General features: G+C 56.1%; 1 protein-coding gene across 4 annotated transcripts in view; it reads left to right on the forward strand.

The window, feature by feature from the left end:
- The first annotated feature begins 258 nt into the window (after positions 1-258).
- Positions 259-14,280, forward strand: part of SSBP3 (single stranded DNA binding protein 3) — a 54,342-nt gene continuing 40,320 nt past the window's right edge. For all 4 annotated transcript variants that reach the window (XM_061344754.1, XM_061344752.1, XM_061344755.1 and 1 more), the window contains exons 1-4: positions 259-445; positions 608-680; positions 882-943; positions 1,458-1,542. In XM_061344754.1, coding sequence (XP_061200738.1) covers positions 390-445; positions 608-680; positions 882-943; positions 1,458-1,542 — 276 coding nt within the window. In that variant the 5' untranslated portion in view covers positions 259-389. The remainder of the gene's footprint in view (positions 446-607; positions 681-881; positions 944-1,457; positions 1,543-14,280) is intronic.

Genomic DNA, 14,280 nt, shown 5'->3' on the forward strand with positions numbered 1-14,280 from the left:
GCCATGGCGCGGCACAGCGCCAGGGCAGCCGCGCCGCCAGCGGGCCGAGCAGGGGAGGGGCGCTAGGACCGCGCGCCGCCGCTCTCCCTCCCTCCTTCCCCGCCGCGGGAGGCCGCCCGCCGCCTCCGGAGCGAGGCGTGGCTCGACTAGGCCCCGCCCCCTCCCGGCGCTGATTGGTGGAGGCGAGCGCCCGTCGGCGGTCGGGGGGCGTGGCCTCGCTCGGGTGCGCGGCCAGCGGCGCGGCGGGCGCAGCGAGCGGCGGCGGCAGGCGCGGGGCGATGGGGGCGCGGCGGCGGCCCGCGCTCTGACAGCCCCCGGCGCTCCCTCCGCGGCGGGCACAGCGGCTCCCGGCAGCGGCGGCGGCCGCCACCCCTTGCGCGGCGCGGACCATGTTCGCCAAAGGGAAGGGCTCGGCGGTGCCCTCGGACGGGCAGGCGCGGGAGAAGTAAGAGCGGTGGTGGCGGCGGCGGGAGGAGCGGGGAAGGGGGGGGTGCGAGGTGGAAGCGGGGCGGCGGTGGAGGGCGGCTTTGTGCGGGGCGGGCGGGGGGGGCTCCTCCTTCCCTTTCCCGTTGCTGCCCCCCTGACGGCCGCCGCTCGGCTGTTGCAGGCTGGCGCTGTACGTCTACGAGTACCTGCTGCACGTCGGCGCCCAGAAGTCTGCGCAGACCTTCCTGTCCGAGGTGAGCCCCGCCGCCCCCCGCGCCCTTTGTGCGCCGCCGCACGCACGCCCGCCCTCCATCTTGCGCGGGGCGGCGGCGGCGCCGGGGGGTCGCCGAGCGTGGGGGCCCACGCCCACCCGTGACCACCCCTAAACCCCCCCACCCCTCCGTTCCCTCCTTTCCATCCTCCCCCCCCCCAACCCGCCTTCCTCTCGCCCGCAGATCCGGTGGGAGAAGAACATCACGTTGGGCGAGCCCCCCGGCTTCCTGCACTCCTGGTGGTGGTAAGTACCAAGGGGGGACGGCGACGGGACCGGCTAGGCTGGGGGCACCGTCGGGGGTGCGCAACCTCCGCGGTGGGGGGGTGAAGCCACGGTGATGGGCGTGAGTCAGCAGCAAGCTGAGCCCCGAAGCGGCCCGGACACCCCCGGGAGCGTTGGGCTGGGAGGCGGCAGGCTGGAGCTAAAGCCTCCTGCTCGGTGGCCGGAGGACTGCTTGATGCTCCTGGAGAGCCCAAGTTGTGTTGGAGCCTTTGGGGTGCTCGTGGTGGGTGGAGAAGTCATTAAGGTGCCGTGGTTGTTACCGCTGAAAGGCCACTTTTGCCTCTTAAAACACCCATCCTGGTGGCCGCAGCGCTTCCAGAGATCCAAGTGGTGCCGAGCTGGGATGCACAGCCTGAAGTCCCCTCCCATGGGCCCAACGGGGTGGGAAGCAGCTCACCTCCAATGACCCCCGGTGCCGGTGCGTGAGCTCCGATGAGTAACTGCCTGCCTGTGTTTGCCTCTCTCCACCACGCAGCGTGTTTTGGGACCTTTACTGCGCAGCTCCCGAAAGGCGAGACACTTGTGAGCATTCGAGTGAAGCGAAAGCCTTTCATGACTACGTGAGTAACAAGTTTCTAATCCTCGCGGTAATGACGGCGTTGGGGAGCTCCGGCTCCTCCGCTCACCCCGAGCCGGCGTGGAACCGACCGAGGGTGGGTTTTTATGAACCGGCTACGTTCTGGTGTGACTGAACAGTATTTCATAACGTTGCAATTATGTAAATGAGCTCAGATACTTATCTTAAGCACTTAAAGGCATTCGGGTTACTGGTAGAATGAAGCGCTTTTGCATAGCAATGGACAACAAAGCGTTTACTAGAGGGTCGATGGTGAGAGATTTCATGCTGAGGATGCCTCAGTTGGGGTGGGGAGGAGGGTGGAGATTCCCCCAAACACTGTTGAATGCCCCAGTTGGTATCTCCTTGCCTTTGGAACGGCTGGAGGCATCCTTGGTTGTCTGAGTCCCCCCTTGAGACCAGCATAGTAGAGGTGTTTGCTTGTTGGAAGATGGTGTTGCAGCCCCCCTTTGGTTGACGGTGGGCATCTCCTGCATCAGTATTTTGGGTTGTTCTCTGTAAGGTGTTAGCGTGACCCAGGGGTGGGGATCCTGGGGTTGAGGCGCCTCCCAAAGACGCACCTTTGGTGAGGGTGCATGGCATGTTGGCTCCGGTGGGCGATGGGTTGTCTGCCCGCTCCCATCCCGCACGCGTCGGGAGGAGTTTGCATCAAAGGATTAGTCACCTGGCTGCTTGCTTGGACCCCAGTCAAGTGAGTTTAAACCCTGTAGCAGGAGCTGGTTTTGTCTGCTCCGGGGAGCCTATGGTATGGAAACCATTTTTCCCTCCCTTCCCAAGTTTCTCGTTGCCCTGACATGCCTGGGTTGGGATGCGCGAGGCTTTGCCGGCAAGTAGCGCCGGGTGAGTGCCTTGGGGACCTCCGTGGTGCTCCTGTGTGCTGGCACTGGACCTGGTTGTTGCCCTGGGGCATGGGCAGTGCCAGGCTGCTGGAGAGCCTTGTAGGTGGGGAGGTGTCCATCCCATTGGAGCATGTAGGGAGCGGGTCTGGCTGTTTGTTAGGTGGGGGTTGTCCATCTGTCCATCCTTCCCCATGGCTGCTCTCTGCATCATTTGTTTGTACTGAGCTGGATTAAGATGATGAACTCCTGAACTGAGGGTCAGGGCTGATAACCAGTGCTTGGCTCAGTGTGATCAGCTGCGTGCTTCTGGGTGTTTTGGGCCAGATTCTGGTCTGTTTGGGGTTTTTCTTTTGAGTTTGGTTGGGACAAGAGGCTCATCAGGAGCAAGGCAAAGGTAGATCTTTGGGTGGCAAAGCCGCAGGTGAAGATGGCATTCACAACCAAGATGTGGTAATGTTCTGTTCACAGCAGTCTCCTCATCGTGTCTGAGGATTTAGTGTATTTAGAGAAATTAATCTTTTTTTTAGCTTGGTAATAATTCTAACAATGAGCCTGAGTGCATTAGATGATTCACATAAACTTCTTTAATACACGTTGCTGTAAGCTGACTGTAAATAGACACAATCCCCATTGGTTTTAATTCTCGGTGTAGCGCAGTTTTGTAACAGCCCCGAGTGCTTTTACCTGTCGGGTTTTACCACAAAGACTTGAAAGAAGATTTTCACTCCCCTGTGCCTTGGCTTGTGCCACTGGTTTGGTTTCCTGGGGCATGTTTCGCCCTCAAAGCAGGGGTTGTGCTTCTCCCTGGCGTGGCTGGTGGCGGATGCTCATGGCACGGTCCCGCTGTGAGGAGCGGTGTTTTCCCAGCGCAGCGTGTGCTTTACAGGGCGAGGGACCTGCCCAGCCAAAACTTAAATATTGACCAAAGAACACAATGATAACCAGGGCAGTGTGAATAGCGCCTTGTTTCTCACCGGTCTCCATGCTAGGGCAGGATCCTGGTATCTGTAAACACAGTTGCCAGCCTCGCAGGTGGGTCCTGGAGCTGGGATGCAGCCCATCAGCAATGCGTGGCATCTAAAGCAGGGTCCAAGCCCCAAGTGGGGCTGGACCAGTAAGTCATGAATTGCTTTATATGGTGTTTGTGGTTCAAAGTACCCCAATACAAGTCTTGCCCCAGATTGGTAGGACACTCTGTTTACACTTGGCCAACGGTGGGCAAGCTCTGCATAGCCAGCTTGGGTTTTGCCCCAAATATGGTTTTATTTACCCAAAGATGATCTGTTTACAGTGCTCCTTGAAGGGCAAAACAGAGGGGTGCTCCAGGAGCAGTGTGGTAGCACCAGGGCTTGTCATAGCCAAAGGGGTGTTGCCTTGGGAGATACATCTTTGGGTAGGGGATGGTGCGCCTTGTTGGTGGGGTGCTAACAGTGGGATTTGCATGCTGCGTCACTTCCACTTCATCTCCCAGTGCAACCGTATGAAAACTATTAGGAACAGCAGGACAAATTGCCAATTTCCCCTCCAGTTTTTAATATTTAACTGCTTGGTAAGATTAAAAACAAAAGGAGAAATCCCACCCTTCTTTTTTGGGAGACCCTTGAAAGCTCTTGCAGCAGCTCAGGGATGTTGGGTTTTACCTTTCCCATGAGGTTTTTCTCTTAAGCTGGGACAAAAGGCCGCTGGGACTTGGTGGAAAGGGGTGATGGGAGCAGGGATCCACCTGGAGCAGGCATGAGGAGCAACCGTGCTTCTCTTTCCTTCCATCTCCAGCATGGCTGCGAGTCTCAACACAAGTGACAAGTTGAGCTGGCTGGAGGGTTATTAACCAGCTTCTCCCACCGGTATCCAAAGAGTTTATCCAAGTTAAAAACACCATCAACTAAAACTCAACCCGTAGCCATTGACTTGTGCTCGTACACTGGGCAAAGCCCCATGGGTGAGAGTGCCGGCGTTCCGGCACGCTCCTGGAGCCGGCGAGCTTGCAACGGGATCGCTCGGCATGACAGGGGATTTCAGCCGCGGCGTTATCTGGGAATTGGCCGATGGCTGGTCGCAGTTGAGCATTTCAACGCCATGAAAGCCAATACAATTTGAGTTAGCGGTGATGACTGCCAGTTTAAATACCGCAGTGAATTTCTGTCAAAGAGCTAATACACAGAAAGGGGAATTGCAGAAAACTTGATCACCAGAACCACTTCAGTCGATTTTGGCCTCGAGCTATAGAAAATGAACTTAAATCTACTTGGCTGTTGCTACGTACTTTGTGTGGTGTTGCTCTGTCTGCACGGCCAGCTCGGAGTGTCAGTGTGCAGGGGAGAAAAATCAGGGTAGCCTTTGGCTTTGGGAGGCTTTGACTTCATCCTTCCCCTCCTCTGCTTTGTCCCTCTGAGAAGGACCCACACTTGGGAGCACTTGAAATGCTGTTTTTGCAGTGTAAGATCTATGGAGTGATGGCTTCAGCTTGCCATTAATGTAAGGTATTGATTTTATTGTTTTAACTTTGGAAAGCTGCTGCAGTTCTTTCTAACTTGGGTCTGGAAGCATGCTCTGCTGCAGTGGCGATGCTCGCTGCCGGTTTGGGAGGAGATGGTGTGCTTGGGGCTCGTGTCCTTCCATCCTGGTTAGGGACAAGCAGGGTTCTTGCGTTCCCCCCATATCTGAAACAGTTCCTCTTGGATTGAGGTCTTATTGAGGATGTTTCTGAAGCCTCTAGAGATGGATGGACATAACGTACAGGCTTGTTTGCGTTGGTGTGCTTAGTGGGGGATGAGATGAAACCCAAGGATCTGGAAGGGTTTTGGCCTGTTGGAGGTACTGGCTGAGGGTGTCACCCAGGCACTGGAGTTTGAACCCCAAATCCAGTCATCGCACTGCTGTAAGTGTTCTCCTAGCACGCTTTGGAGGTGAGGTGTGGTAAATGGTCCTTTTCTGATGGATGTGTCCATCGTGCCCTGGATGGATGCAGGACAGGTGCCTCATCCTGGCATTGATGCCTGAGTGTCCCCAGGATTCAGAGTGACATCTCCTTGTTGTCAGAGCATCTTCTGCTCCTTGGTGTCTGTGTGGCCACCTCATGATGTTGGTGGCACCTGGCAGACGAGGTGACTGTCACCTCTCCTGTACCAGGCTGTCTTCCCTCTCCAGGACCAGCAAAGTCTGTGAGGCTCTTGCTGTAGTCACCCATGGCTGCATAGGGTGTGAGTGGAACCAGCAAGCGTGATGATGGTAGTGGTCTGTGAATGCCTCTGTGGTGATGGTGGTGGTCCATGAGTTCTTCTCTGGTAGTGGTGGTCCTTGAGTACTTCTGCCATATGCCCTTTGCAGCACACGGCATTAGAAACGCATTGCACAGAAGAGCAGGTGGTTTTGGGGTAGGTTTGGCACAGCACAAGGACCAGGGGATGGGAACAGCTTTGTGTGGTCCATGGGAACCCCTGTGGATACTGCCTGAGCCCTGGGCATGGCAGGACGTGCAGCTCCATCCCATCTCCATGCGGGACTGCACTCCATCTGGGCTCCATCCAGCCCCGCTCTGCAGGGACAGGGTTCCCTGGTAGGTAACCAAGAGAGGAGTTTTCCTTTGGGAGTGGCAGGCTGCCAGGAGCAGCGGCAAGGCTCCACATCACTATAAAGAAACACATAAAACACATACACAAATTCCCTCTCCTAGCAGCGCACTGGGCTCAGCTTCCCTCCCAGTTCCGGATACTGGTGTGCGCATCCTGCCCGCGAGCCTGAGCATCCCTTAAACCGCACTTTAGCCGCGGTGCTGTGCAAAGCTGGGTTGGTTTAATGCTCTGTTTTAAACAATATTGGCTATTGGGACAAGGCAACCTCTGCTGCTGTGCTTCCCACTGCATGGTGGTGGGATCAGGGTGGTTCAGAGCAGCACCTTTCGGTGGGTGATGCCGATGGAGAAGGCGCCGGCGTGAAACTGGAGGTCAGAGCCCAGAGCTTATGTCTTAGTCTTTGACTGGGGAGCCTAAATATTTATCCTGTTCTGTCCCTAATGAAAACAAATTGTCAACAGTTGTTCAGTAACTGACTAAATTAAAATCTGTAATTAGTCAATTAGATTAAAGAGTTGGCACAACCTGATTGTATCATGCTGGTTAGGTTATTAAGAGAAAGGGTGTGATTTTTAATTACTGAATGCTAATTTTGACAGATTCAAATGGAAACAGACGTTCCCCCCCTTCTACCCCACCCCGAGTGCCTCTGCAAAAGTAAGGCAGGGGATGGATTTTGTGTCAACAAATGGCGTGAAGATGCAAAGTTTCTCTGGATCCAATCCGGGATGGGTTTGTCCGGAAAAGCCAGGGGTTGGGATGGGAGGAGAAGGAGGATTTCTTGTGTCCTGCCTGACAATGGGATGGCTTGCGCCACAGTCGGGGACCTCTTGTTCACATGGATGCTGGGGTGTGCGTTTGGGTGCTGTGCCATCCCCATCACCCCTCTTGGCGTTCACGGTTCAGCGTGCCCTCACCGATGCGCACCAGCAAGGCAGATCCAAGTCTTATTATCTATAGGTTTTCTGTGTTCTGTTTCTAACCCCCCACCCCCCATCGATGGCAGGCCAAGCCTGCAGCAGGGAGGAGGAGGATGATGATGGGGAGGAAGGCCTCGCATGGCGAGCAGCCCGCGCCATCCCATTGTTTGCCCCGGCAGCGCCGCGGCCACGTGGGCCAGCGCGGTGAGGCCGGCGAGGGGACCGCGGCGGGAGCGAACGCCCCTGGCAGATGCTCGGCTGTGGGCGAGCACAAAGCTCCCAGCCCTGCCCTCCCCTGCTTTCTGGGGTCCCTTCCCAGGAACAAAGGGGCTGTGCTGGGCTGTGGGGGGGGAGCTCCCCGTGCTGCTGCAGCGGGCAGTGGGGAGGTTCGTTAGGTCAGGACACTGTGTATTGGGTACGAGTGAGGCTTTCCTGTTCTCCTGATCATTTCCTTCCTTACCTTGGAAACTTGGATTTTCTCCTACCTTTTGTTCCCGGTTTTTCTCTTGTAAAGCTGTCCCTGGATCTATTGGAAACAGCTGCCGGAGCGGGGCTCAGGAGCGGGCGGGGGGCTCCGGCTCTGACTCCTCCTTCACTATGCATGGCCCCATGGCTGAGCTGGCACCACCTAAATGGCACCCGGCTGTGCAAAACCCTTGGTGAAGGGGGGGGGGGGTGCTAGAGAAGAGGTGGGGGACCCACTGCAGCGCCACTTGGTCCTTATGAGCAGAGGGGATGGCAGAGGGAGAGCAGTGCAGCACCCACAGCAGCTCATGCGCATCCCAGCCAGTGCTGGGGGTCTGCCCACGGGGACCACAGAGCGGGCTGTATCCCCATGAGCATCACACCGCGGCTTCACCAGCATCCCCCTTGTGGGTCAGGTTTGAAACTCCCACTGAGGCTTCTGATCAACCCACATGTCCTCCCCCCCGTCTCCCCCCTTATTTCCCAGCAGCTTTTCCCTGGGAGTCCTGACCCTGCAGATTCCCATGGGGAGACCCACCAGGGGCTGTGGGGTGGAAGCAGCGCTCTCCTCCATGCTGGCAGGGAGCAAACCCAGCTCTTTGCAAGTAAACAAATACCTCACCTCTGCCTTGCTTTGGGTTCTGTTGTTTTCTTCTCTCACAACTCCTGCTTGTGGCCACAAGTGCCAGGAGCCGAGTTCAAAGCTGCAGCTGAGCAGTCAAGGGGGGGATTTCCAAAACACGGCAATGCTGCTGTTGAGTGCTGCTTCCCACACATGTGCCAGGACACAGCCTCCCCACCGCCACCTCCCTGCTCCCATCCCTGCATCCCATAGCAGTGATACCCATTCTCTGCGCCTGGCTGGAGTAAGCAGGCTGCCTGGGGGTATTTGGGTAAGGTTTGTGCAGCTCCCTTTGGTAAAGGCAGCTTTTCTTTTGTCTTTTTGTGCATTTAAATCGTGTAGTTTTTGGAGGAGAAAAGCCCAGCCTCCTGCCTGAGTTTAATGCTGCTTGTATGGAGATTGTTAATATCAGCATTAAGCAATATATATATCTGATTATATATGCAATTATATCTATGCAATATGGAGAATTAAGGTTTGCATATGGATGCACATAGATATAGGTGCATGTGCCTGTGTATTTGGTGTGTGTTTGGGGCAGCATGGCAGAGCAGCGCTTCACACCCAGCCACCGAGTACCCTCCAGCCTGCCTTACCCTTCCTCCTCCATTGCCATCACCACCACAACCAGTGGCTTTTACCAAGGTGATTTCCACCTCTGCGTCCCCCAGGCTGGGCAGGAGGCTGTGGGGTCCGTGTATGTGTGTGCGAGCAGCGCCGCTGCAGCCTGCCGCCTCGAGATAAAGTCCAAAGGAAGACCTCTGGCTGTGTCTTAAGCTAACATTTTCTTTCCCATTTTTCCCCCCTCCTTAATGTTTCTGCATCAACCCTTGAACATTTGATCTGGTGCCTCTGCTCCTGGGGTGCGGTGGCTTTCTGTAGTGAAAATGAGCTCTCGCCGCCCCTTCTGCTCGCCTCAGACGCGGCTTGGGGTGGGGTTTATTCCCTGGATTTGGGCTGGTTTCTCTCAGTCTTGCAGGGCTGAGCCTGCACCTATAATTGGGATTGCTTAGCTACAAGGATGCACTGCAGCACCTCTGACTCCCAGCATGGTGTAGGTGCTGGCATCCCATGGCATTCCCACTGGGCACAGCAGCCCTAAGCCTGTCCCTCCATCCTGGTGCGGGTTTTCTTCTGTGCCCCATTCCTGCCCCAGCTCCCACCCATGCTTCTGCCATCACATCTGGTCCAGCATTCAGTGCTTACCAAGTGGTTGGCCAGCATTCCCTTAGTTCCAGGCTTGCCCTGAGGGTTTCCCAACCCTTGGCTTCACTTATCTATTAACTTCTGGCAGCCATAAGGAGGGAAATGCCCCTGCATCACCCCCATGTGAGCCAGCAGTGCCTGGCTCTCCCTCCAGAGCAGACACAGAGCTGCTGCCCGCCCCAAGCAGTGCTTTAGCAGCTCAGCATCAGGGCAGGGGAGGAGCTGGGAGCCTGGTTTGTTGGGTTGGTGTGTTTTGCTTTTTATTTAAGTGAAAAAGGTGGGGCAGGCCAGGAAAGGGGGCAGGGTGCTTCCTCGAGGCTGGTTTGGGGTGGGCAGATAAGGCTGCAGCGTCTCGTTTGGCTCCGCTCCCCTGCCAAAGCCCAACAGAGCATCCTCCTGCTCTGCCTGGCCCTCACTGGGTGCTTGTCCCCATTTCTGGATGGAGCCCCACTGGGATAAGGGCAGCCTGTGGGGTGCAGGGGCTGCCTGAGCGCCTGGGAGTGGTGCTTGCAGTGAGGAGGATGAGGAGGGAGACGTGCTTCCCTCCTCCTTTCTGCATCACAGCCGGCCTCCCCCTGCACCACCAATCCATCTGCCTGTGGGATGGGGAGGTGAAGAGGGAAGGTTATGGCTGGCAGCAGCAGCCGCATCATCACAGCTGCATCCCTTCTTGTCCCACTCCTGTGTCCCCAGTGGCTCAGGGCAGGGTGCCCGTTCCTCCCAAGGAGCAGAACATGGGTCTGCCTGTTGGTGATGGACACCCTTTAGCTGGGCCTTTCTCTTACACAGGAGGTAGGTCTGGGTTTGTAAGGCCCTCTTGGGGTCTGGTTTGAGGCAAGTGCAGCCACGCTTTGCAATGCTTGGTCTCCTGAGGGGTGCTTTCAGCATGCTGCGTGTGCTTGGTGGGGTAAGGCTGGGGATGGAGGTGGGAGCTCACAAGGAAGCAGTCACTGGTCTGTATTCCACATGGGCATCTCCAGCTCAGCCCAAGTGCAGTTTTCCATGGAGAAAACCCCAAACCATCTCATTTTACTTTATCCTGGGCATCACAGCACCAACAGCACCTAGGTGCTTCATGCCTTTGCCAGTCTTCTTTGAAGAGAAGGTCCAGGCTGGAGCATCCAGTGCTTGTTTCATCAGTAACAGCACATTTACTTGCTTGTCCTGGAGCCCTTCAGGGTGTCATGGCACGTCCTGACAGCTTGTCCGTCCTTACCTGCAGTCATCAAGGAGTTTTCAACATGACTTATATAAAGCCTTTGTACTTGGATTGCTCCACCGTGCTGCACAATGGCTTCTTTGTCATCTTGCCAGCTAATTAATTTTAACTTTTACTGCTGCTCCAGCACCGTGCACCATCCACATGGTCCATTTGGAGCTTCCCCCCCCACCTTAAGTGTTTTCCAAGCAGTCAGACTTGTTGCTGTTGAGCATGGGAGAAACCCGCTGATGCTCATCTCCTAGAGAAGGAGCTGCCTCGGCGCAGGGGCCAGTGAAGAAACAGCCATTAGGAGGCTCAAGTTGTCTCCAGTGGCTTGTTTCTGCTGGCTGGCAGCGGAAGGTCCCCACAGAGAGCATCCTCTGATGAAAATAACAGGCTCTTGCTCCTCGGCTGGTGATTGGCACCGAACGCATCTCGCAGCTGGAGGTGAAAGCTTTGGCTGCATCTTCAAGACACAACCCCTCATGCTTGGGAACATCCATTCACTGGGACATGGCGATGGTTATTTCTGGAGGGTCAGGCTCTGGTTGGTTGTGTGCTGAAGATAGGTGGGTTTTTTCCCTTGCATCCTTTACCCTTGCTCTGGGTACCACCACAGCATCCCTGGTGCGGTGGGGAGGGGTTCACCATTGGTACCCTGGGATGCTTGTGAGGGAGCTGAGCATCTCCTTGGAGAAGGACCAGGAGGGCTGTGAGCCCAGCTGTGTGTCCCCAGCCCGGTGGGGTGGGATGGGCCGTGGTATTGTCTTTCCCTGGTAAGAGGGATGGAGATGCCACATGCATAAACATCAGCTGAATTAGCAGCGGTGGGGTTTGTGTGAGCGGTCCCCTCTGCTTGGGATGGGGACGGTGGCAGGTCAGGGAATATGGAATTGCTGCCTTTGTGTTTAATCTGGTTATAAGGACGGCTATTAGAGATAATGAATTTTGCCTGTCCCTACCGTTGTAATACAAGAACCCAACTGTCTTTCAGCGCCGCGAAGGTCACTCCTCTTTATTTCTGGTTGTAAATTTTGCTGGTTACAGATGTTTGGGGTTGATGGACGGGGCTAATTAAGTTTCTCCCGCCAGCCACTTGGCAACGTGCAGGGGTGCTGGCATGGGGACGAGGTCGGAGGGCAGGACCGGAGCCTGGCAGCAGTGCCAGAAGCCCATCTCACCGCAGCCCCAGAGCAGGGCTGGGTTTGCACGGGCCCTCACACCTCTCTTTATGATGATTTTGGAGCATGCTGGCGGGAATAAGGCAGTGTTGGGAGCAAGTTTCCATCTTTGAGGGGGAATTCGGCAGGAATTGTCACGTGCTGCCCCCACCCTGACCTTAAGAAGGGTGGGAAAAGGGGGGATCCCTTCAACATTTGCCATTGAGCATCATTTACAGCGGTGCCAGCGGATGCGTTTTCTCTCCCAAGGAGATCTTAACAAGGGAGTGACGGTGTGCTGGGTGGCAGAGCCGATACCCCACACTGACATACGACCCCAAGGGGGTAGGAGCCCCTTTCGCTGGGGCCGATTTGCTCCCCAGTGTGATGGGCAGGAGCCATCCGTGTGCACTGCCCATGCTCAGGAGGCAGCACGTGCTGCCGTGCCTCCCCCCGTGTGCCTCATTTATGCCGCTCCACATTTCCCCCTCGTTTCCATGCCTTTTTCCCTCCCCTCCCTCCTTGTTTTCTTTTTGTTTCTCCTTATTCCTTCCCCTGGTGCTGCCTGTGCATCGCCTCCTCGCTCCTTTATTTTCACGATCCCTTATTGCTCGCACTCCTCTGTTATCCCAGCTATTCGTTGCTCCCTGCTTGTGTGCGTTCAAAATGGGGTTTCATCCTCCTGCTGGAGGTGACCACGGTCCCCATCACTCCAGTGGGATGTGATCACTGCACAGTGAGGGGTATCGGTGCAGGGTATAAGCCATGTATGTATGATGTGGATGCTCCAGGCCCTTGCTTGCAGCAGACCTGGCAGGGTGGCCGCAGGCACCCATCACCTCCATCCCGACGTGGCTGCCGGGCACAGCGCCGGCCATCTGTCCCCTTCCGTGCGGCGCCGGGATGCCGGCTGCTCGCCACAACAGCGGGGCTTGCCCAGCGTCTGCGAGGGGCTTGTGTTTAAAAGGGGGGCAGTAAACAGAAAAGTTCCATTTTTGCTTTGTTTGCCCCCATTTTGTTTGCATAAACCTCACTTTTTGTTGCCTTTTCCTTCCCCCCCCAACCCCAACCCCGTGTCCCCACTGCCGTGCCAGGCGCATCCCAAAGTTTGCTGGGTCTCATCCGTGTGTGCGTGTACGGATGCTGGATAATTTTATTCTCCTCCTGGAACGGAGCCAGCGCGGGAGGTGGCTGCTGGGGCGCCTCTTCTTTTATTTCCCTTGCCCAGCCACCCCCCCTTTGCCTCCGCCAGCCTCCCGTGGGCTGCACCATCGGCGTCACCCTTTTATTTTATATGTATTTTTCATGCATTTCTTCTCCTTTTTCCCCTTCTTTATTTCCCCCCCTCTTTTATTTTGCTCCCGAAAGGGTTAAAAACGATGGGGAAGTTCAGCTAGCACTTGCAAGATATGGTTGCCTTAGCAACAGGCCTCCTAATCTGGTAGGTGACCTGAGAGACTGTGGAAGATGCAGGGGTTGGTTTGGCATTTCATTATTTCATGAGGCTGCGGCTCTCCAGCTGGTTCCCTTCCCAGCGCTGCCGCCACCGCGGCTGCTCCCCCCCCTGCTGCCCCCAGCATTCCTTGGCTAAGCCCTGGGGGGGGGGCCCGGTGCCACCGTCCCTTCACTGGTCCCCTCCCTGGGTGCTGGTGGGCCCTGGGTGATGATGCTTGGGAATGGGGAGCAGGCTTCCCCACAGCCTGAGTGGTGGGTGTTCAACTTTGGGGTGGCAAAGATGGTTTCCTGTCTTGTTTTCCCCTCTTCCCAAGGGATTTGCTGTGGTAGCCTGATGAAATAATCCCTGTGGCACCCGGGAGCTAGAGGTGTTCTTGTTGGCACTTCCAGATCCCTAATTCTGGGGTCTCTGCAGCTCTTCCAAGGTGAAGCCCAGCAGTAGGGCTCCCAAGCAACAAACTGATGTGGCATAAATAGGGCAGCAGTGATTGTAAAGCTGGTGGAGATGAGGCGCAGGGGTCCAACCAGTGTTTTGGGGAAGGAGGGCAGTGTTATTCCAGCTGTTTCAGGCTGTTCTGAGCTCACGAAGCCAAACAAACACAACCAGCATGTACCCACGTACAGATGGACCAGGACTTGGGTGTTTCAGTGCTGCAGCCATGGCCTTCAACTCTTGGTTTCCTCTTGTAAACATCCTGAAGTTGGTGTTTCCCAGCACATTCCCTTTTCACCAAGCATTGGTGAGCACCCACTGGTCCTTGCCATTGGTGGGGCCATCTGAATTAAGAAACCACATCAGAAAACCAGTTCTTTGACCTCACAGAATCCCTGGGTACCATCAGACAGGCACTCAGACTCTTCTGCCTGTGCAGTCCCATATGGGATTCGGATGGGTGTCTGTTGCACCCAGTGCTGCCTGATCCAAACCATCACTGAGCTCTTTGCCGGGATGGCTGATCCACTCGGTGCCCAAAACTGGGATGATTTCCTCCTCCTTGTTCAATGCCAAGTGGTTTGGGCATGTGGCAAGGAGACCTTGAGGGACGGGAGGTGACCAAGGAGCCATGGCCCATCTCCTTGTGGGTACCAACAGCATAAAAGGGCCGGGATTGCGCTGGGTGCATCCCATTCCCGCAGATCCCGGTGGTGCAGACCTCTTTTGTTTCCCCCCCCTATTGCACGGTGGCAGCTGCCTGTGGACGCTGGGAAGAGCTGCCTTTGTTTATGCGCCTCTCCGGCAGAGCCAGCGCGGGGATGCTCTTGGATGGAGGTGCCGATCTG

The sequence above is a fragment of the Neopsephotus bourkii genome, unplaced genomic scaffold (assembly GCF_033783945.1).
Source record: "Neopsephotus bourkii isolate Nb327-2 ecotype Australia unplaced genomic scaffold, CSIRO-AGI_Nbou_v1 NB_234, whole genome shotgun sequence".
In the NCBI taxonomy this organism is placed as follows: Eukaryota; Metazoa; Chordata; class Aves; order Psittaciformes; family Psittacidae; genus Neopsephotus; species Neopsephotus bourkii.